We start from the raw sequence: 23,602 nt of genomic DNA, 5'->3' as shown, positions 1-23,602 counted from the left end.
GCCTTGCCAAGACAACCCAAGAAAGCTAGACAGATGGCCCCCGGTGCAGGCTGTGGCATTAGGACTGAGGTCAAGAGGGCCACGAGAAAACAAGGAGAGTCCTGGCCATGGGCCTAGGGCCTCAGGCTAGCGCCTACCCAAGAGCCCCTTGATGTGTCCTCTGACAGAGCCCTTCCTCCTGGGGGAGCAGGGTGGGGCTAGACTTCAGGAGACACAGTACAACCTGCTGCCAGGGACCTGAGGACCAAGCATGGAGCACCCTGGGGAGTGTGGGTCCTGATACCCAGCACCCATTGCTGGGCATAAATTATCCAGCTGGACATGAAGACTTGCTTTTAAGGATGGTCCAGAGGCCATGGGACTCAGAGCACCCTGTGGTGGGGTTCAGGCTGACACTGGGCACTGGCTATGGTTACCTGGCTGACCCTGGGCTGGCAGCAAGAGAATGAATCAGCCGCAGGCCTGCCTGGGCACTGAGCCTGCTGACCAGTAGGCCTGGCCGCTCTACCCGCTGGGGAGAACCTGGCTGCCCTCCCAGCAGGCATCTGGCCCCGGGAGCCTGCCTGGCTGGAGGCCACATCGGGCACCAGGACTACAGTAACTCTCACAATTTCCCCAGAGGCAGATGTGGAGGAGGAGGGTCAGGTACGGGAGGGCTGGGCTCTGGGGCGGGGGGGGGGGGGGGGGATCTGCATGGGCATTGTTGCGTACCTTGGGGGCTCCAGGCTGGATGGAGGTGATGCAGGCAGGGTCGATGAGGGGCTTGGGCCGCCGGGCTGACTCCTCAATCAGGCTCTGCCACTGGCGGGGCAGCCCAGTGAACTTCTGCTCGTGCTGGTCGAAGCCTGTGTGCACGCGATGCTCGAAGTTGGATGGTGCTGAGATTTCCACCCGCTTCTTCCTCTTCCCAAACATGGTGCCTGCCAGAGCCGGGGCTCCTGCCGGCCTGGGCCTGTGGAAGGAATCACCACAGGGGTAGGGTCAGTGCTGGGTGGAGAGTGGCCCAAACACACCCAGCTGTCCCTCTGCTGAACCTGGCCGGCCCCCCCACCCTGCAGCTTCCCAGCTGGACCACTAGGGGGCAGCAGCCTCCTCCCTGGCCTCTGAGACCAGGCTCTGGGTCCTCCCAGGCAGCGAAGCCAGGGGATGAGACTCAGAGCCCTTATGCCCCTGTCCCACCTCTGCCTCACATCCGATCAGCTTGTATACCAGGGATTTTGCCTGGAACTCCCTCCCTCAGAGCTCCCCACGACTCCTTCCTTACACCCTCCTTCAATCCTCTGATTGAAGTCCCCAGCCCTCTGCCATTCTCAGAGCCTGCTTCGCTGGTGTTGGCACAAGCCAGACCTGGCACACTGAGCACTCAGGAAAGGGGTGATCCTGCCAGGCAGCTATCCCTCACCCACACTGTTGCCTAGAACTGATATAGGCTGGGGATGCCAACCCCGTTTGTTTACTCCTCCACCAAAGGCTAGTGAACTGGCCATGAGCAGTCTGCAAGGCTACACTCCCTAATTGCTTTTGTCAGTCATGGAGCTTGAACTCTGGGCCTGGGTCCTCGCTCAAGGCGAGCGCTCTACCACTTGAGCCACAGCACCACTTCTGGCTTTTTCTGGTGTTTTATTGAAGATAAGAGTCTCACAGACTTTCCTGCCAGGGCTGGCTTGGAACCACGATCCTCAGATCTCAGCCTTCTGAGAAGCTAGGATGACAGGTGTGAGCCACCGGCACCCAGCTTACACCTACCCCAATTTTTAGGCTCTGGGTCTGCAGTGGGGCACAAGCCAGCCCAGCTCACGGCAATGCTCAGGGTAAGTGGGTAAGAGGCAAAGGGCTGCAGGGGAAGCTGACGGTGGCACCCACAGGGAGTCCTAGAAATGATGGCCTGGGAGTGGGGTGTCCCCTGCATCTGCTGTGGCCTGGGGCACAAGGGGAGGAAGGGGCAGTGAAAGGAGGTGGGCGGGCACGCTGCCCCGCAGACCCTTCGGTGCCCTGCTCTGTAAACACAGGTTTCAAACGGCTTTGCTAGAAAACACTGACTCCTTACTAGGGTCCACAAACTGAATTAAACAAACGCCCAACCCTGGCAGGCCGCTCCGCACCTCCTGTCTCACACACCTGATTGGAGGCTGGCGGGCTATAAGCGCCCTCGCACGGGTGGCATCGCCTGTCAGGGCTGCGGCTCAGTCATCTGTGAAAAGGGACGAGACTGTGCACGTCTGTAACTCTCCATCAGGCCTCTGTGCGTGGCCATCTGCTGGCTGGTGCCAGGGCCATGGCGATGACCTGCACAGGCTCTAACCTCTGGGGGCCCACAGGAGGGGCAGGCAGATCTGTCCCCAGGGAGGTCAGTGACCTGCAGGGACATCATTGGAGGTGGCTGCTGAGGGCAAGGCATGTTGGGACAGGGGCACCAGTGGGGACCTCTGTCTCCTTCCCAGAGGGTTCCCCCAGTGTCTGGCACAGTGCTGGGCACAGGCGCAGCTTCAGTGGGCTCTCCTGGATGACCTTCCAGAGGAAGTAGCTCAGGAGGGGAGGGGAGTACCAGCCTGGAAGCAGGATCAGGGCCGGGGCAGGACGCCAGCCTGGGAACTGGTTTGGCAGCTGCAGTTCAGGAGGTGGGCGGGAGCAGGCACCCAGCCTGTCTCAACGGGCCCCAGGAGGCCGGAGCCGCCTGCCCAGGGCTCTCCCCACCTGCTTCTCTGCTTGCCTGGGTCACTGGATGTGGGCCGAGGCATCTTAGCTTCTGCTTTGGGGTCTCAGACAGCCATTCCTGCAGTCCTGATCTGCCCCGGGCTCCTCATTGCTTTCCTCTGTGTGGTCTTGCTACGAGCCCCGTGTGCCCATGTGCTGTGACCTCCCAGCCTTCTGTGTCCAGCCTGCCCTCACCTTGAACTCTTGGCACAGGCTCTCAGCGCCTCCTCCCCAAAGCCCTAATGCAACTGGCAGGGGCAGGAACCACTCATAGCCCTGGAGGGGAGGGCAGAGGGAGGGGAGGAAAGGGATAGAAGTGATTGGCTGTTTCCCCCTTCTCCTCTCCTGCTGTGCAGTCTCCCCCATCACCCCTAAGCAGGGGAAGCAGAAGAGGGGCACACCTACGGATATTTGCCTGGGCCACCCCTTTCCTCTGGGCACCGCACGGAGGGCAGGACAAACAGAGGAACTGGCCATGTTTATAGTGACCAGGCGGAGCCCCACCCAGTTCCAGGCCAGCTCAGAGCCTTGCTGTCAGGCAGTGGGGGAGGGGAGGGAGCAGAGGGGAGGGGGCAATGTGGCTGTATCCCTCCTGGAATGGCCCAATGCCACCCATACCAGAGAGCTCAACACATGGCCTGACCAAGCAAGTCCGTGCCTCAGTTTCCCCTCTGGTAAAGACAGGGATGGCTGTAGCCGGAGTCACACAGAACAAGGCACTACAGGCCAGGCCCAGGGCCACCAGACACCATACTCAGTGACCATCACGATAACACCAGCAGCTGGCAGGGACTGCACACCCCTTGGGTGCCCCCGCCCCCAACATTCTGTCTGGCATCCTGCTTGCTCTGTGCTCCAGCCCTAAGAGGAAGGGGCCACTGGGAGCCATGTCACCGACCAGCAGGTCCAGGTCCTGCGGGCTTGGTGCACAGCAGTATGTGCTGGCCCGATCATGGCACCTGATGCTGAGCCAGTGAGAGGCTGGCAGGACTGGATGCTGGGCACTCTTACCTGCCTGTCTGTCTGAGGACGGTGGCCTGAGGTGTGTGTGTGGGGGGGGGGTTCTGTCTATATTACTCTCTTCTCTAAGGCTGGCCCTGATCCCTGCCTGTTCCTCCCACCCAGACCATGTCCCTGTCCCCTCCTATCTGGCTTGGCTGGCTGCCATGGACATCAATTCCTGATCTAGAGCTGCTTAACCAACTTTTCTGCAGGCCCCTGGCAAGATGGTCCATCCCAGAACATTTGAGAACCAGTCCTTGCGGCGACCAGGCTCCCTGACGCAGCTCCAGGGCCAACACTGTCCTGGCCACCACCGAGAGCGGGAGGGGCCTCCTGACCCGACCAGTGTCCACCTGGAATTCAGAGGCCCCCTGCACCCCCTGAGGCACCAGTCACCTGAACCATCTCACAGATGCGGCCACTCATGAAGGTGATGTGGAGCCGGTCCCGGAGGTGTCCAGCGAACTTTACAGGTGAAGTTCTTAGCCTCTCTCCTGTACCCCAAAACTCATCCTGGAGGCCCAGAGGGCCTGTGGGATGGGATCTGCCCATTCTCTCTCTCCCCTAGCCTCCAGCTCCTCCACCTCAGGCCGCCTGGGCTCGATCATACTGCTCACACAGGGGTATAGATGCCACAAGGGGCGTCCGCCTCTGCCCTGGAGAGTCAGCTCCACAAACCAGGGATGCTTGCCTCTTGTGCTCCTTGCTGGACCCCAATACCTACAGCACTGCTCAGCCCCAGGAGCACTTGATCCCCTGAGGATGATCAGTCTCTACCTGCTGCTCCTGCTCAGGACACCTCAGACGCCCCTGGAAGAGGGGACTTAGAGGCAGAGTGGCCGGGGGACTCAAGCAGGGACAGATGAGGAAGAGGAGCTTGTGCGTCAAGTAAAAGAGCACCAGCTGAGCAAGAGAGAGACCCCTAGTTCAAAAATCACCCAGTAGTGCCAAAAAAAATTGAATTCTAATGGCCGAGTCACCTGCTCCTGAACCCACACATTCTCCCCTCTGAACTTCATGACAATTACCCCCCACCCCCCTCCCAGGTGACCCAAGGAGTCAGCCCGGGGAAGGACAAGGAGAGTGTGTGCACACGTGTGCGCATGTGCGGCCCTCTCCCCCAGGCTCTGAGGAAGGCATGGAGGGCCTGGTGCACCCCATGCCCAAGTGCTCGGCATCCCCTGCCTGCACTCAAGGCCACTGCCATCGGTCCCTGCCTATCCTCACTGGTGTCTTTACCAACCTTTCTGCCTCAGTCTACCCCCCCCTCCAGGGCTGGGCTCTGACCACACAGGGTAGCCTAGCTTGCCTTTGCAGCCCACAGCAGGCTCCCCGCTGCCGACCTGAGCACTCCCACTTTCCTGAGCCCCCTCAGGACCCCTCCAGGCGGCGGGGCTGCCTGGCTCACATGGCTGGCTGACACCCGGCCCTGCAGAGCACTCACGGAGGAGCAGGGGGGCAGGTGACAGTCACAGTGAGAGCCCCGGGAGGGCAGTCTGGGCTCAATGGGAAGCAGCAGTGGGCAAGGGGAGAGCCAGGGAAGCCAGGAGGTGCCCACTATGGGGAAGGCTCTAGGATACCCAAATGCCCCCCACCCCAAATCCTACCTTCTTCTCCCTCCTCTTCAACAGCCAAGTGCCCACTGCCCCCAGGGTCCCTGCAGCCTTCCTGCAGCCTGGCTGCTGCCCAGGGCCGAGGCCTCGCAGGGGCTCAGGGCAGCCCACGCCTCGGAGCCAGCTCTGCCATCCCCAGCTGTGGGGCCTCAACAAGCCCATCAACCTCTCTGAGCTGCAGGGTTCCACCCATGAGCTGTGGGTGCCCGCAGTCCCTGCGTCGCAGGGATGTTTGGAGGAGCAATGGAACAACTCAGCATGGTGGGGGCTGGGGCCTCGCTACAGGCTCACTGCCAGTCACTACTGCTGCTGGCAAGGTGAATGAATGAATGCATGAAGGAATGAACACACATGTGGAAGTCGGCCCAGGCAGCCATGGTCTCAGGCTGGGGAGCCCCAAGAAGGCAGGTTGGGGGCGGAGGGCGAGTGTGGCTGAGGGAGGATACAGTGTCTCCTCCACCTGGCCATATTCAGCCAGCCCGGGCCCCAGCCCAGGCTGGAGTCCATGGCAACCCAGCCTCCCTCCACCCAGCAGCAGCCTGCTGCCTCCTCCCACAGTCCCCACAGGAGGCTGGCATTAGAGGCTGGTGGCCAAAGGCTGGAGCCCGGCTTGCTGGGAGGTGTGGGCAGGGGCACTGCAAAGCCCAGAGGGAGCTTCCCGGCCTCATGGGTGCACGCAGGCCACAACCTCCAAGAAGTCACACACGGGGGACCCACTTCACCTTCCCGTGGATGCGGGGCGACTGGCCCACGGGCTGAGAATGAGACCTCTCCAGATAGTCACAGGCTATGACTATGGAGTTGTGGCTCAAGTGGGAGAGTACTAGCCTTGAGTAAAAGCTCAGGGACAGTGCCCAGGCCCTGAGTTCAAGCCCCATGACTGACAAGAAAAAAAAATGTACAGGGCTGGGAAGGTGGCTCAGTGGTAGAGTGCTTGCCTTGCAAGCCAGAGGCCCTGGGTTCGATTCCTCAGCACCACATAAGCAAAAAGCAAAAAGCAAAAAGCCGGAAGTGGTGCTGTGGCTCAAGTGGTAGAACGCTAGCCTTGAGCTGAAGAGCTGAGGGACAGCGCCCAGGCCCAGAGTTCAGGCCTCACGACTGGACCCAAAAAAAATGTACATATATATATTATATACATATATATAAACATAAATTTAAAAAATCAAAATAAAAGGGCGAAGGAAATGCAGGGCTAGACTGCAGGCCCATGGCCAGTTGATATGAGGGCTGCCGGGAGTAACGCAGGGAGCCTCAGCCTGGCAGAAGGCCAGGGTACAGCAGACCCCAGGAACTGGAGTGCCCAGGGGCTCTGGGGCCTGCCCTCATACTGGCCAGGCCCCAGAAAAGGGGTGGCCCATCCCCTGGCTCCCGCTGGCCCCGCTGGCCCATCCTCTCCACTCCTCCCCTGCTCACCTCCACCATCCTCTTCCACTCCCTAGGCCACCCTCCAAGAACAGCGGGGGACAGCTGTCCCCAGCTGGGAAGGCAGGGCCTGGGGACCCAGGGCCCTTCCCAGGAGGCTGCTGGCTCTGCACCCAGCCTGCCTGGCAGCGGTGAGCCCAGCCCTTGCCCAGGCACCACCCATGGGCAGTGGAGGGCGGGGCACAGAGGGCGGGAGGCAGGGCAAGCTGGAGACAGCCACGTGGCCATGGCTGCGGCGAGGAATGACCCTCCCCCCCCAGCCCCTCACCCCCTGGGACGGGCTGTGGGGTCCTCTAGGTGTGGCAGGAGGGGGGCTGGTAGCAGAGTGGCCGCAGTCCCGCCCTCTCCCAGGCTAGGATGCCAGCAAGTGCTGTGAGACAAGAGGGGAGACAGGAGATGGGGGGGAGGGGGATGCCTGCTGCTCACAGGGTAACGGACCTGCTGAGGGAGGGGCGGGGCCCAGCCTCACCCATGCCCTACACAGGAGAACACAGGAGAAACGGAGGCACAGGGAAGCTAGGGAGCCTGTGTGACTTGCCCAGGGCGCTACAGGGAGGTGAGGGGCTGGGATTCCCAGGCAGGGCTCTGAGTTTGAGGATGGCCATTAGGAGCTGGAGAAAGGGCAGGCTTCTCTCTCTCTCTCTCTCTCTCTCTCTCTCTCTCTCTCTCTCTCTGTGTGTGTGTGTGTGTGTGTGTGTGTGTGTGTGTGTGTGTGTGTTCGCTTGCGCATGTGCATACATGGGCTGAGAATGCTCCACCTTGGGCACCTGCTCAGGAGCCCAGGCTGCTCTCCTCTGGGCCAGCCCCCACTCCCCCCATTCACTAGGCCTTTCCTGGGCCATCACCCAGTCCCGGTGAGTAGCTGGGCCCAGGAGGAGAGCCCAGTCCTCCCCTTTCTCCTGCTCTGCTACTCCCAGAACAGGCGCCGGGCCAAGGACCAGGAGCAGAACTCTGGCCAGTCCTGCCCTGCAGGGCGGGGTGCCAGGCAGCAGCCAGGCCGGGAGGCCTCCCCAAACCAGCTGGGCCGGTTTGGGCTGAGGGGATGGGTTAGGATTGGACTTCCCTGCTGGTCCCAGGAGAGGGGGGGGGGCCCCCGATTGATTCATTTGTCCTTTCCTTAATTCAGGCCAAAGGGTAAACAGGATGACCCCCCTTGTGCTGCCCCCCATTCCTGGAGCCTTCCCTACAAGGCGTGAGGGGTCTCTGTTCTGAGACCTGGCATGCAGCTCCACAGCCAGCAGCAGCACCCCACACATTCCCTGGCTCTCCCACAGGGCCAGGGGCATCCAGGGGAGTGGGAGACACACTTGGGACTGGAAAGTGATTTCCGGGGTACAAACATCAGTGAGCTGCGTGGGGGGAGGGGGAGGCCTGGAAGGTTCATTCCAGGTAGCACGGTGAACTGTGAACGGCAACAGACTGGAAACAAGACAAATATTCCTCCACTGAGGATGGTTCCTGGAAGGAGAGATGCTAAGAGCCTGGCGTGGCGCTGCACTCCTGTAGTCTCAGCACTCCGCGGGAGGCCCAGGCACGAGTTTCAGGCCTGCTGCGGCCTTCAGAGCTAGACTCAGCCTCAAATGGTGGGGGTGGGGAAAACAATGTGGTAACCCAACGCAGCCTAGGAATGTTTAGGTAAAGTGTGCTAAGCCAGGAAAGGGACAGAAGGCTGTGAGAGATACATCCAGAGGTGGCAAAACAAGAGGCAGGCCAAGGGGCCAGGAGCTTTGGGGGTACAGGGAAAGGCAAGGGAGGGGCAGGAGGTTTGCGGGTGAAGGAAGAGATGGGCCTCTGTTCCTCATGTACAGGCTCATGGGCTTTCCACTGCAATGATCACTCTGTGATACGCTGTGTCAGGTGATGCTTTAACTGTATCCAGTCCTAATTTGAGAGCATGCGTGTGTGCGTGTAGTCATGTCTGTGTGTAGTCTCGTGACTCTTCTATGCACCCTGATCTGACCCACAGCTCTCCCAGTCATGTGCCAGGGCCCTAGACCCAGAGAACAAGGTGGGACATCTTCCATCTGACTGGGGCCTAGGCTTCGCTGTGGAGCCCCCAGGCCAGCACACCTATCATCCCCCCCCCCCCCGCATCTGTCTCCCCCATCTCTGCAGACAGAAGCTCCAGCCCTCTGGCCTAGACTGCGATCGGATGGAGCACATTCTCACTTAGTCAGCCGGTACCCGCTGGTGCTCAGAAGGCCGCCACGGGCCCCCTTCGGGGACCTCTTTCTGCTGGGTCAGGAGGACCTTTGTGCACTAATCTGAGCTTGTGCGTCAGCTGAAGTCCTCAACTGCAGCCCCCAGCCAGAGTCCCCACTGCCCCCCTCCCTCCACGCCCCACAGCCATGGACCAGCAGCGTACAGGGCCAGTGGTGAGCTGGGCCCAGGCTGAGGAAGCTTCGCCCAGTGTCTGGCTTGTCTCACTACCAATGATGACAGCGTCTTTGAGTGTCATCCCTTTTTAGGGCCCAATAACATGCCATTGAGTATGCTGTTTCTCTGTTCATCTACTGATCGCTGGGTCTACCCACTTCTGGCTGTAAAGGACCCTCCATGAACTGGGATGCAAATGCCTGTTTCTGCTTTGGGAGCACCTAGGCGAGAGCTGCTGGCCACGATTACATTCTGTGTTTGATCTTTCCTTCATTTTGTGGTGGTACTGAGATCTGAACTCAAGGCCTCGCACCTGCTAGGCAAGCACTCTACACTTGAGCCATGCTTCTAGCTCTTGTTTCTAGATTACTTTTCAGATAGTTTCCTCTTTGGCCTGGGCAGAACTTGGACCACCATCTTCCTATTTATGCTTCCTGTACAGCTGGAGTTATAGGAGTGCAGGACGGCACCTGACTATATTTTGTGTTTGACAGTAACCATCCTAATAAATGCCAAGTGACATCTCATGGCACTGATTCCTTGTTTTTGTGCTGGTGCTGAAGCTTGAACTCAGGCCTGGGCACAGTCCTTTAGCTTTTTTGCTCAAGGCTGACACTCTACTCTCTTAACTGGATCTCAGAGTCTTATGGGCTTTCCTGACCAAGCTGGCTTTGAACTGTGATCCTCAGATCTTAGCCTCCTGAGTAGTTAGGATGACAGGCTAAGCCGCTGATGCCTGACAGGGCACACACTGATTCTTTTTTTTTTTTTTTCAGTCGGTCATGAGACCTGAATTCTGGACCTGGGCGCTGTCCCTCAGCTCTTCAGCTCAAGGCTAGTGCTCTATCACTTGAGCCACAGCACCATTTCTGGCTTTTTTCTGCTTATGTGGTACTGAGGAATTAAACCCAGGGCCTCATGCATGCAAGGCAAGCACTCTACCACTGAGCCACCTTCGCAGCCCCATACATGGATTCTTGACAGAGCAACAGAGGGAAGTCAGGGGAAGAAAGTCAATATGTAAAGCAAGTTGCTAGGACAAGGAAAAATCCATATGCAAGACCAAACTCAAATGATCCTTGATCTAAACCCTACATTTGGCACAAACTAGCCCACAACTGATCCTGGACTTAAATGTAAATCCATACAACTTTTAGAGAAACAAAACACACAGGAAATTATCTTCAAAATCTAAGCCACACGGTTCAACTTGACACCAAAAGCACAATCCATAAAAGGAAAACTTACGTCTGCTTGGGAGGCAAAGATCGGGAGGTTTGGGGAAACCTCATCTCAACCAAGAAACTAGTGTGATGGTACCACCTGTAATTCCAGCAATACGGAAAGTGTAGGTAGGAAGTTTATAGTCCAAAATGGGCTCTGGGCAAAAATATGAGAACTTATCTGAAAAATAACGAAATCAAAAAAGGGCTGGAGGCATGGCTCAAATGACAGAGCACCTTCCTGGCAAGAAGGCCCAGAGTTCAAATCCTGGTGCCACTCTAGGGGGGGGAAAAAAAAAAGATAACCTCATCAAAAGTGACAAGGTCTGTGTGCACAAGTCCACCGAAAAGGATGAAGAGCTACCAAAGGGAAGAAATGCCACAAGGCCGAAGAAGGCCTAGTAGAGCCTCAGAGCTGTACTGGGTAACAACCCAGTTAGGAAGGGGGAGGCGGGAGTGGCTCGCACAGGGCACAGGGCGCAGGCGCAGATCGCAGAGAGAGTGCGGAAAAGATGGAGAGGAGCTAAAGCGAGAAACCTCTGAACAGCTGGAGCCGTCAGAGGGCCACAGCAAGGCCGCGGAGACGGCGCCCGCTTACCTCTAAGCCACCTCCACCCTGAGTCTATTTCCCCGCTGTGTCTGCACACGCAGCGGTCAGGGCGCAGAACTGGACGGTGGGGCGGACATCAAGTGGCTGGGCGTGGAGAGGAAGCTCAGATGGAGCTTTGTCTCCCTGATCAAGGTTGGCATCCTGCCCCCCCCCAGCTTTGTACAAAGTTACCACTGGGTGAAACTGGGTGAAGGAGGTGCCCCCCCCACCCCCAGTCTGAGCTCACACTTCCCACAAGAGGATGTGCAGTTAGTGTGAAAGTTGCAAGTTTACTCAAAATTCTGATCCTTTATTAAAACGCCACACCCATTCCCAACTTTTGAGTCCTTGAGCCTGTCATTCCATTCCTTCTCCCTGCAGCACAAACTCCCAACTACCTTGGCTCCACTCTCAGGCCTCAGCCTGAGGCTCCTCCTCCAGGAAGCCTTCCCTGATTTCCCAGGTAGGGCCAGGGCCTCTCCCTGCTCCTGGACTTCTCTGCCTCCATCACGGGAGGAGGCATTCTGTGAGGAGAGGGCCTCAGCTTGACAGGGGGTGGTGGGATGTAGGGCCCACAAGGCGGGGGCAGGCCACTGAACATTATTACTGAGAAGCCCCACGTTGGCCCTTTTGAGTGCCTTACGTGGAAGAAATAACCCTCAGACAGCCAGTTTCCAAAACAGAGAAACTGAGGCCAACAGGGCTGGGGTGGGGCTGCCACATGTGCGGGCCCATGGACTTGGTGACAGAACTGAGTGGCATCTGACAGTCACCTCTCTGTGGAGGCTGGCAGGGCAGGGCAGAGAGGGGGAGGAGGGCCCCCTGCCCCTGCCCCAATCCACCCCCTCCTGTGTGGGTCCCAGCTAATGACCAGGGTGGCAGCAGGGTCTCAAGGAGCACTGGGGGGCTGGGGCTGCAGGGGGAGAGGGGGAGACACAGTAGCTACAGGAGCACAGATCAGGGCAGTCCAAGGACCCAGGTCACTATCATGCTCTGGAGGATGGAGGAGGGGGAGGGGGGAGGGGGAGGGGAGACAAGGGGCTGGAAAGCTGCCCACCCACCACACCACTCAGGCTCTCGGCTGGGCAGTTCGGCTGGGGCCCTCCTGCGGCATCCAGGCGCCAGCCCCACAGGGAGTGGCTTCAGCTTTTTAATCTACTCTGGGTCTTTAACTTAACAACTATTATTCTCCCTGTCCATCAGACAGCTGCACAGACAACAGGCCCACATACTAGGCAAACAGGGCCGCCCAGTCAAGACACCCCCCACTGCACCTCATCTAAACTGAGCCTGCATCATCGGGGCTCTGACCTAGTCCCAGTCCCCAGAAACAGCACCATGGTACACAGGAGGAGACTGCCCAGGACAAAAAACCCAGGCCTTCCAATCAAGCACCATGAACCGGTCTAGTTTAGACCCAAATCTGATCATGAAGAGATTTGGGGCTGGGAAGGTGGCTCAGTGGTAGAGCGCTTGCCTTGCATGCCTGAGGCCCTGGGTTCTATTCTTCAGCACCACATAAGCAAAAAGAAAAAAGCTGGAGGGCTGGGAAGGTGGCTCAGTGATAGAGAGCTTGCCTTGCATGCTCGAGGCCCTGGGTTCGATTCCTCAGCACCACATAAGCAAAAAGAAAAAAGCCGGAAGTGGTACTGTGGCTCAAGTGGTACAGTGCTAGCCTTGAGCTGAAGAGCTGAGGGACAGCGCCCAGGCCCACAGTTCAGGCCCCACAACTGGACCAAAAAAAAAAAAAAGAAAAAAGCTGGAAGTGGCGCTGTGGCTCAAGTGGTAGAGCGCTAGCCTTGAGCTGAAGAGCTGAGGTACAGCGCCCAGGCCCAGAGTTCAGGCCCCACGACCGGACCCAAAAAAAAAAAAAAAAAAGAAAAAGCCGGAAGTGGGGCTGAGGTTCAAGTGGTAGAGTGCTGGTCTACAGCTAAAGAGCTGGGGGACAGCACCCAGGCCGAGTTCAGGTCCCACAACTGACAAAAAAAAAGGGGGGGCTGGGATGGTGGCTCAATGGTAGAGTGCTTGCCTTGCATGCATGAGGCCCTGGGTTCGATTCCCCAGCACCACATAAGCAAAAAGAAAAAAAAGTCAGAAGTGGCAATGTGGCTCAAGTGGTAGAGCACTAGCCTTGAGCTGAAGAGCTGAGGGACAGCGCCCAGGCCCAGAGTTCAAGCCCCACGACCGGACCCAAAAACAAAACAAAACAAAAAAAAAAAGAAAAGAAAAGAAAAGGGGATTTAAGGTAATCTGGGTCTAGTGCCATTGACTCATGACTGTAATCCCAGCTACTCAAGAGATGGACATCTTGAGAATCACGGTTCCAAACCAGCCCAGGCCAGGAAAGCCCATGAAACTCTGCCTCCTAAGGAACCAGCAAAATGCTGGCGTGGAGGCATGGTTCCAGTGGTAGAGCACCAGAGGTGAGCAAGCAAGCAGAGAGAAACTGTGAGGCCCTGAGTTCAAGTCCTGGTACAGGCCTAAATAAATAAAACATATGGTGTTTAGGACTTGTTTTGTGATGATCAGGGCTGAGGGGGTTGTGTTCACGACTGCTTTTTCCTTCTAAGTAGGTGACTTGGGGAGATAGGAGGCCATTCTTTTTTTTTTTTTTTGGTCAGTCATGGGCTTGAACTCTGGGCCTGGCATTGTCCCTGAGCTCTTCAGCTCAAGGTAAGAGCTCTACAACTTGAGCCACAGAGTCACCTCCGGCTTTCTGGTGGTTTACTGGAGATAAGAGTCTCATAGACTTTCCTGTCAGGCTGGTTGTGATCCTCAGATCAGCCTCCTGAGTAGCTAGGATTACAGGCATGAGAGGACATTCTTTTGAGTCTGGGTAAATGTTTCCATTTTGTAAACCAAATCAAAGCTCATTGGAGTCCAGAACTTGGGGTGGTTGGCCCTGGGGACCCCAGCTAGCAGCTCTGAGCACGGGCCACCTCTCCAGGCATCCGGGTGGCCATGGCAGTAGCAGGGGGCCTCGTGATGCCACCACAGCAACATGGCTGACTCTCACAATTCTTGGGCTCAGGGCCTGGCCTGGGGTCAGACAGGAAGCTGGACTGGAGCTGTTGCCAGGGAGGGGAAGCAGCTATCTTCAGGCTATCAACCGGCTCCCCCGGAGGCAGCGCGGTGTCCCTGTCTTCAGCACAGCCCTTCCGGTCTTCAAGTAGTAGCCAGCAGGGACTGGTGTCCCTGTCCTCCCCATGGAACCGGAAGTGGTGACCAGCACTGAGTGACTGGGCTCTGGGGTCTGTGGAGGGGGCTAGGCTGCTACCTGCCTGGCACCACAAGCCATCTCCTCCACTTCTGTAAGCCCCTCCCTAACACAGAAAGCTGGATGCTTATGCCAGGGAGGTGCAGTGGGAGAGCCCAGGCCATCCATGATGGTGACAGGTGACCTCAGATCCAGGCCAGAGGCCTGGGGGGGGGGGCAAGGCTCTGTCCACAAGGCCTACCCTCCCCCACCTTGGGCCACTGGAGTCTGGGGCCTGCAAAGAATGTAAGGAATGAAGCTCAGCCTGGCACGGCCATCCCTGGTCATCTCCCCCTGACCCCTGTAAACTCCCAGAAGCCCAAGGGGTCCAGCCAGGGCCCAGATAGCCAACCCCCACAGCCGGGCTCAGGGCCCCCCTTCTCACCTCCCCCCCACCAATGCAGCAGCTCTTGGCCCTCAGGGCCCCCAACGACAGGCCCTAGCCTGGGGGGGGGCATACTCAGCACCAAAGATGTGAAATGGGGATCCCCCAATCCTAGCTCCCCCCCCCCCCCCCCGTGAGCTGGTGGATTCCTTCCTGCCACACGGCAGGGAGACCCCAGCAGAGCCGCTTCCCGCACCCCTGAGCTTGGTCCCTGATAATTAAACCGTAAGCTGATTAGTCAAGGAAAACCTTTAATTAGCCCTTGAAATTGCAGGAAAATTACAGCCTCCTCTCTGGGCAGCAGCCCACCCACCCTCTGTGCTGGAGCCCAGGCAGCGCCTGGAAGGAGCAGGGAATGAAGAGGTCCTCACCCCACAAGGCCAAACCCGGGGAGTGGAGGGTGGAGTCCCCTGCTGCCTCAGCCCTGCCCCAAACAAACCCAGCAGGAGGTGGGCAAGACTTTAGGCTGCGATGCAAGCGCTCTCCCTCTTTTTCTCCCTCTGTTGCTCTGTCTCTCTCTCTCTGTGCTAGTACTGGGGCTTGAATTCAGGGTCTGGGTGCTGTCTTAGCCTTTTCACTCAAAGCTAATGCTCTACCACTTGTACCACACCTCCACTTCTGGCTTTTTGGTGGTTCATTGGAGCTACAGTCTCACAGACTTTCCTGTCTGAGCTGGCTTTGAACCTTGATCCTCAGATCTGAGCCTCCTGAGTAACTAGGATTACAGGCAGGAGCTACTGGTGGCCGGCTGGGAGCCACTTTTCTTAGAAACTCTGGAGAAAATACAAATAAACAGAAATACACCACCTTCACTGACTGGGGTTCTCAGAAAAAGAGCGAGAGAATGAGATGCACACAGACAGCAACAAGGTGCTCAGCTAATTCAGAAGAATGGCCAAGAATGCTGAAGGCCAAGCAAGAGGACACTTAGGAGGGAAGGAATGAAGGCAGACACAGACCCCTCTGTTGGGTGATGGGGAGGGCACTCAGGGGACCACAGGGCAGGGTGGGAGGGCCAGTAAGTGCCTAGATGACAGGGGCCCCAGCCAATTAATGGAGCCATCTGCCTTGTACACATTAAAAACAAAGCCAACGGGGCTGGGAAGGTGGCCCAGTGGTACAGCGCTTGCCTTGCATGCCTGAGGCCCTGAGTTCGATTCCTCAGCACCACATAAGCAAAAAGGAAAAAAAAACCGCAAGTGGCGCTGTGGCTCAAGTGGTAGAGTGCTAGCCTTGAGCTGAAGAGCTGAGGGACAGCGCCCAGGCCCAGAGTTCAGGCTCCACAACCGGACCCAAAAAAAAAAAATGGCCAACCTGGAGAAGGAAATGAACGACAACTCTGGCTGTCTTAAAATCAAACCCCTGAGCATGGAAAGCCACTTTAAGACGGGGAGAGCAAATCACCAAGTGGCTGCACCCCTCCGGAGGCACAGGCCCATGGGGAATTGAGGGTTAACACCAAGAGAGGCCCTCATGCATGGCTCATGCCTGAAATCCTAGCTACTCAGCTGAGATTTGAGGATCAAGGTTCAAAGCCAGCTGGGGCAGGAAAGTCCGTGGCATGCTTATCTCTAATGAACTACCAGAAAACCAGAAGTGGCACAGTGACTCAAAGTAGTAGAGTGCTCGCCTTGAGCAAAAGAGCTCAGGGACAGCGCCTAGATCCTGAGTTCAAGCCCCAGGACAGGCAGAAAGAAAGGCCTCTGGGCATGCGACAGAATGCACCAGGACAGGACAGGGAAGTGGGTCAGGGGGTGTGACTTCCCTGGGCTCCAGGAAGGACTGGGCTGTGGCCCGGGCTGGAGAGAATCGAGGGGGACAGAGCACACGGCACAGGGCACAGGGCACAGGGCTGGCACACGCACACCCTCAATTAGTTCTCTATTCATCCAGCTAAAGAGGATCGTGTGTCCAGAAAACAGGCTACCCCACACCAAGGTCACGGCAGGCCTCTGCCTCCGAGCAACTCCCCAGGTCACAACAGGTTGGCATCTGTGTGTTAGAAAAAAATAACCAATCTCATTTATATTTACATGGCAGGCGCCAGGATGGGGAAGGGAACAGAGTGCCCCAAGGGCCTCCCAGGTGACCATCAGGACCTCAATATACACCCCAGTCTTTCTTCAATTCACTATGGGGGGGCAGCTGCCTTGGCCTCAGTGCCCCCTCCTCCTCCTTCACTAGGCCAGTGGTCTTTCCTGCCCCCATTGCTTTTTCTTTTCTTTTCTTTTTTTTGTCAGTTGTGAGGCTTGAACTCTAGGCCTGGGTGATGTCCCTCAGCTCTTCAGCTCATGGTGAGCGCTCCACCATTTGAGCCACAGCACCACTTCCAGTTTTCTGGTGGTTAACTGGAGATAAAGAGTCTCACAGACTTTCCTGCCCGGTCTGACTTTGAACCATGATCCTCAGATCTCAGCCTCCTGAGTAGTTAGGATTACAGGCGTGAGTCACTGGCGCCAGGCTTCATACCCCCATTCCTCATGTGGGCAGTGCCCCTGAGCTCCCCATCTCACGGGTGCAAGCGGCCAAGGGTGCACTGGGCAATTCCAGGATGCAATCAGGTGACAAAACGGGGACACAATGGTTACCAAGACCACAGAGTGGGCTGCCACTCCAACAGGTGCTCGCCAAATGTTTTTACAAAGCTATGGGGCCAGGCGCTGGTGGCTCACACCTGTCATCCTAGCTACTCAGGAGGCTGACATCGGAGGATCATGGTTCAAAGCCAGCGCAGGCAGGAAAGTCCATGAGACTCTTATCTCCAATGAACCCCCCAGAAAACCAGAAGCGGAGCTCAAAGTGGTAGAGTTACTCAGGTCTGAGTTCAAGCCCCACAACCCCCACCACCAAAAAAAAAAAAGCCGTAGGATTATGGATAGGGCGTAGGTGATGGGGGCCCGGCCGCCGTGGATACTGGGGATGCATGGGGGTAGCAGCCTCCTCCTCTCATGGGTGTGGGTGGGTGCAGGGGAGGCCCTGGCAGTGATCCTGGCCAGGATGGCAGGCTGCTTTCCATGATGTGGGAGAGGCAACACCGGGCTGGCGCTGGGGCAGGAAGCGGGAAGCGGGAAGGCATACAATGGCGCTTTATCAGGAGCTCGGGGATGCAGGGACTGTGCCTGTCCCCACCCCCCAGGTGTCCCCAAAGCTCTGCTGCAGCTGCCTGGAATGAGGCCACACTAGAAGGGGAGGGAAAGCTACCCCTTCTTAGCCAGGGGGGGCAGCAAAGGGAGGGGCCGCAGCCTCCAGGAGATAGAGCTCCTGGGTTTGAGGGCCAGTACGGTGGTGACCTGGGTGGGTCTCCCAGGTCTATTTCCTGCCCTATAAACAGGAGATAATGGGAACCCCTGGGTCCTGGGGTTGGCAGGAAGGGCACTGGGCTGATTTGCAGAAAGCACCTAGAACCCCGCCTGTCAACAGTCCCCAGGGGCTGGGAATGTGGCTTAGTGGTAGAGTGCTTGCCTAGCTTGCATGAAGCCCTGGGTTCCATTCCTCAGAAAAAAGCCCAAAGTAGCACTGTGGCTCAAGTGGCAGAGTGCTAGCCTTGAGCAAAAGCAGCTCAGGGACAGTGCTCAGGCCCTGAGTTCAAGCCCCAGGACTGGCAGAAAAACAAACAAACAACAACAACAAAAAAAAACAGCATCCAGCCGGGCGCCGGTGGCTCACGCCTGTAATCCTAGCTACTCAGGAGGCTGAGATCTGAGAATCGCAGTTCAAAGCCAGCCCGGGCAGGAAAGACCGTGAGACTCCTATCTCCAATAAACCACTAGAAAACCGGAAGTGGCGCTGTAGCTCAAGTGGTAGAGCGCTCGCCTTGAGCTGAAGAGCTGAGGGACAGCGCCCAAGCCCAGAGTTCAAGCCCCATGACCAACAAAAAAAAAAAAAAAAAAAAAAAAAAAAAAAAAAAAAACAGCATCCAGAGTAACAGTAGGTCCCCAAACTAGCAGAGAAACGGTGTTTCATGCTGCATTTTGAAATTACATTTATGGCCAGGCACCCAGTGGCTTATGCCTGTAATCCTAGCTACTCAGGAGGCTGAGATCTGAGGATCACAGTTCCAAGTCAGCCCAGGAAGAAAGGTCCATGAGACTCTTACCTCCAATAGCCACTAGGAAACCAGAAGTGGCACTGTGGCTCAAGTGTAGAGCGCTCACCTTAAGCTGAAGAGCGCAAGGATTGCACCCAGGCCTAGAGTTCAAGCCCCACGACCGACAAAAAAAAAAAAAAAAAGAAAGAAAGAAATTACATTTATGTCCTCCAAACCATGCTGTGAGGAAGCACTGTTACTCTTCTCTGTCACACAGGGTCTCACTCTCACTATATAGCCCAAGCTGGCCTAGAACTCATGATCCTTGTGCTCCAGCTTCCCCTGTGCCAGGATTACAGGAGTGATCTACCACACCAGCAAGGAAGTGCTGTCATTGTCACTATTTTATAGATGAGGACACCAAGGCAGACAGGGGCGGTGACCTGCCTGGGGTCACACCCCCTCCCCTCCCCTCCCCCCCCCATTTTATGAGGCTGGTTAGGAGCTCTAGACAAAACAAGGAGGGCCTGGCTTAAGCATCTCTGAGTGGTCATTGGCTTGTTGTAGAGTTGAAAGGAAAACCTCAGGCATGGACAGCACCCACACACACACACACACAACGACCTCTGCATGATCAGGTGGGAACAGGGTGCACAGACCCTGGGCCCACACTCCCACACCCCAACCCTGCTCCTCAGCAAGGCCGGCACAGGAGGGGGCGGCAGGTACACATGCTCACCCCAAGGTGCACCCACGACAGGTGAGCTCCCAGAACTTTGGGATAAAACTACGAAGGGCCACGGACAAGGCTGGGCGGGAGGGTGCAAGAGGAGACTCTGCTGGCCTGGGGACAGAAGGGACGGGCGGGCTTGCAGGACAGAAAGAAGAGATGGAGGGGAGCGGGCAGTCCCTTCATGTGCAGTCACATGTGCCTTGTTCAGAGGAAGCACAGGAAGAGAAATGAGGTCAGCAGCAGCTGGTTCCGACCCACAATCCACAGACACCCTGATGTTTCATCCCACGTGTGCGGCCTGGGCCCGAACGTCACGGGGGTCCCTAAGTTCAGTGATCCCCAAGAGCTAATTGCAGAGCTAGCTTTTCTTTGGGGTTCCAGGCTGGGGAGAAGGCTGAGAAAAGTCCCTGGTGGAAGGGGGGGGGAAGCTGGGGAAGGGCGCAGCCAGGCAGCGCAGGACCCGAAGGTCCCGGAGGGGCCATGCGTGTGGCTTGAGCGTGTGGCTCCTGTCTTCTGTGGCAGGATGACTGGCTCCCCGGGGACCTAGGGGACTTCCCTGGCTGACCTTCCAGTGGGCCAAGCCAGCGGCAGACAATAAACCCTGGCCCCGGATGTGTGGCTGGGGCGGGAAGGGTCCCTCATTTCCCTGCCTGGCCAGCCAGAGCTTGGAAGGGGATGGCTTCCTGCTGGAAGCATCTGGGGCTCAGGAGATGGGACAAACAGCTGCTGGGGACACCCCTGTGACCAAGAGCGTCTGGCCAGGAAGTCAAGCTGGCCAGGAGGTGCAGGCCAGGAGGGTGGGGGGGGGGTGGCTGAGGAACCAAGTGACACACGTGGAGACACACACAGAGATTCCCCATGTCCAGCAGGCCTCCAGGGAGCTTTTATAAAAACAGATCTTTGAGTAAGAGGCTAGGGACAGGAAGAGACACTGGTCTGTCAAGGCCCATGGGAGGACAGTTACAATAAAGGGTGACTGGGGTTTGAATCCTGCCTCTGCGCGGGTCTTGGTGGGAGTCTCCAACTAAAGCAGTCATGTGAAAGTAGCTTCCCGCTGGCCTGGTGGGGCGATCCCTAAACCACACACTGACCAAGGCCGGGACGCTGCACGTCACATGGCCACGTGGGCATGACCGCTTGGAAGAGATTAGAAGCATGTGGGAAAGGCCCAGGTCCAACATTTCTTCTGCAAGGAGGACCCCCAAGCCAGACTCTGGCCCCATACACAGGAAACACATTCGTGAAAGCCCCAAGGGGCGGACCTAACTGGTCCCCTAAAGGCTAATGAGTGATTCCTGCGAGACCCAAATCCTCAGCTGGGAGCTGGTGGCTCACACCTGTCACCCTAGCTACTCAAGAGGCTTAGATTTGAGAATCCTGGTTCAAAGCCAACGCAGGCAGGAAAGTCGTCATGAGACTATCTCCACCAAAAAGCCAAAAGTAGAGCTGTGGCTCAAAGTGGTAGAGCACCAGTCTTGAGCAAAAGCAGCTCAGGGACAGCGCCCAGGCCCTGAGTTCAAGTCCAAAGCCCAGAATGACACGGGGACAGTGACACCATTGCTCCACGAAGGGAAGCAGCAGTGGGTGTGGGGAGGGGATGGCGGAGTGGAGCCCTCCCCGCACTGCCTCAGGAAGGGCCCCAGGCTATGCCCAGCACCCTGGTCCCACACCTGAGCTGATCCATGTCCCACTGCATGCTCTAGGACTTTCTTCACAGCTCAAACTGTACAGAAGGAATAGAACTGGCCAATAAATCGCCAGCTGAGGCCCTGAAGCTGATGGGCACAAGGCAGGCAGCCGAGCCTGGGTCTCCTGAGGCAAAGCCAGTCAGTTCCCTCGGAGCTGTGTCAAGCTGGCACAGGAAGGCATGGAGCCGGGCAGCCTCCCAGGTTGCCTGACCCTGCCAGGATGGGGGTGGGGTTGCGGCAGAAAAGGGGGAGGTAGGTGGCAGCACCCACAGCGGGCTGGGCCTTAGCCAAGCACTCTACCTCTGCACCCTCTGGCAGATCTAGGGATGACCAATGCCTTCATGCCCACTTAGCCAGGGGGCCTCGGGCAGCAAGTGTAGACTGGGGGGGGGAAGGCGATTCCCAGGCTACAGACTGCTGCCAGTCCCCAGTACCCTCCCTGTCTCCACTCACGTCCCCTCTGCCTGGACACCCCTCCCACCACAGCCTTTAGAACTTCTTCCAGGGACTCAAACCTGAGTGGGACCAGGCACAGTGTGGGCACCCTCCAGCCCCCATCACCTCTTGGACAGATGTGGCTGGGGTCACTGGCTAGGGGAAGACTTGTATGCCCCCCCCCAGCATAATGCCCAACAGCGCTCTCTCCTCTCTCTCTCTCTCTCTCTCTCTCTCTCTCTCTCTCTCTCTCTCTCTCTCACACACACACACACACACACACAGAGCATCCTGCAGTCAGGAATTTACAGGAGTACCCACACTCTTGGAGAGAGAAGGTGCAAAGATGCACCCTAACACACATGCACCCCCCCAACTACCCAGCATAGAGGAACAGAGTTCTCAGGGAGCCAGGCAGGAGGGCTGGGGGACTCTAGCGCTGACAGTGGAGGGAGGAGAGAGACTGTGCAGGGCAAGGTTCCAGACCCCCGGGACAGGAAGGTCAAAACCCTAGAGGGAGGCCTAAGCAAAGATGGGAAAGGTTGAGAAATCCACCCTGGGAGCGGCAGGTGGGAGCTATTGAGGACCACAGGGAGAGAGCACAGGCTCAATGTTTTTTTAAGAACAGAGAGCATCCAACTTTGCTGCACTGGGGTGTATGGGACTCAGGGCCACCCACCAACACTCAACTCCTACAAGTCAGAGAAACTTCCCCTCCCAGATCACACCCTTCCAGGAGGTCAAACAGACGCTCGCTCTCTGGAGTTCTTGCCCAGGGAGTGGCCCAGGCCTCAGCTGCTTCCAAGAACAGAGGCCATCTGAGAAAAGGACCATAAGGCAGCTGGGCACACCACCCTACCAGTTTACACCTTGCCCTTTCCTTCCATTTACAAAGATCAGTATAGGTAGGTACAAGGGATATCCCACACGGCACCAGGCTTTGTTAAACATGAACTACCCCCGGATTTGTGGTGGTTTCCCTCTCAGTTGTCTAGGCCTCAGACCAGGCTCGGCCCAATGCCATAAATGGCAGGGGTAAGTTGGGCCCAGCTGGCTCCTGTCTGTAATCCTAGCTACTTAGGAGGCTGAGATCTGAGGATCACAATTCAGAGCCAGCCCTGGAAGGAAAGTCCGTGAGACTCTCACCTCCAATTAACCACCAGAAAACCCGGAAGTAGGGCTGTGGCTCTAGGGGCAGAGGGCTAGCCTTGGGCAAAGGAGCTCAGGCATCAACAACAGACAAATACACAAACAAGTAAATGGCAAGTTACTGAGACTCCCGGGGCAGGTAAAGGGCTACGGGGATCGAAATCCAGCACCCAGGCAGCACCGAGTGGGTCACAGTCGCTAGGACTTTTAAGACACCTGTCCCCAGGCCAGATTCTTCACCTTTGGACCCTCTAAACCACGCCCATCTTGAAGCCCCCTTTTTAAAAGACCACACCTCAGCCCCCCCTAAAACCCATTCAATCTCCTCTGCCTTTATGAACCTCGGACCCCGCGGTCTTCCTGACAGTGACCTCTAACCCCAGCTGAGTGCAAACTCTGAAGAAGTCATTCACTCGGAGGCCCCCCCTTTTTTGGGAGCTGCCATCCCATCACCTCGAAGCGCCCCCACTCAGTTGCAAACTTCTCCGCACGGGCCTTCGCCACACCCCCCTTGACCTCTGAACTCCCGCCCCTCGGCTTTGATTCCCCCCCACCCTCCCCGCAACGCGCGACCCCACTCTCAGAGAGTGACCTTTGACCCCCGGCCCCGCCCCCCTGGCGCGTAAAACATCGCCCACTTCCACTCCCAGCTCTCCCCCGAAACACCCCGAAAAACCGCCTAGCCTACCGGCTCGGAGCCGTAGTCGCTGGCGGCCTGGCTGCTCGAACCCGAACTCGGCGCCCTCGCACTGCCCTCAGCTCTCTCCAGCCGCCGCCACCACGGACGCTGCCGCCGCCATGTTGAATCTCCAACGAACATCCGGGGCTTTCCTCTCTCCCCCCCCAACCCCTCCCACTTCACCGCCCCCCCAGTTCCCATAGCAACGGCGCTGGTACGGGCCGTGGGTTGGGCCTACGTGAGGGTGGGGCTAAGGCCTGCTTGTGCATGATCCAGCTTCTGATTGGTGGAGATTGTCCAATCGGTGCGCTTCACACAAAAAATGCTGAGC

The 23,602-nt window shown here is 57.4% G+C and overlaps 1 protein-coding gene across 5 annotated transcripts in view; it reads right to left on the bottom strand.

Annotated features, from left to right (window-relative positions):
- LOC138812579 (serine/threonine-protein kinase PAK 4) overlaps positions 1 to 23,400 on the bottom strand; it is a 29,350-nt gene extending 5,950 nt beyond the window's left edge. For 4 of the 5 annotated variants that reach the window (XM_070000547.1, XM_070000565.1, XM_070000574.1 and 1 more), the window contains exons 1-2: positions 23,281 to 23,400; positions 712 to 952 (exon numbers count right to left, since the gene is read on the bottom strand). In XM_070000547.1, the coding sequence (XP_069856648.1) occupies positions 712 to 915 (204 nt within the window). In that variant the 5' untranslated portion in view covers positions 916 to 952; positions 23,281 to 23,400. Of the gene's footprint in view, positions 1 to 711; positions 953 to 2,118; positions 2,192 to 23,280 lie in introns of all 5 variants that reach the window. The other variant, XM_070000556.1, reaches the window with a different exon arrangement.
- Positions 23,401 to 23,602: the final 202 nt, after the last annotated feature.

Source organism: Dipodomys merriami, unplaced genomic scaffold (assembly GCF_024711535.1).
Source record: "Dipodomys merriami isolate MVZ:Mamm:240054 unplaced genomic scaffold, mDipMer1.0.p SCAF_106, whole genome shotgun sequence".
Classification (NCBI taxonomy): Eukaryota; Metazoa; Chordata; class Mammalia; order Rodentia; family Heteromyidae; genus Dipodomys; species Dipodomys merriami.
This window is presented reverse-complemented; position numbering and strand designations above follow the sequence as displayed.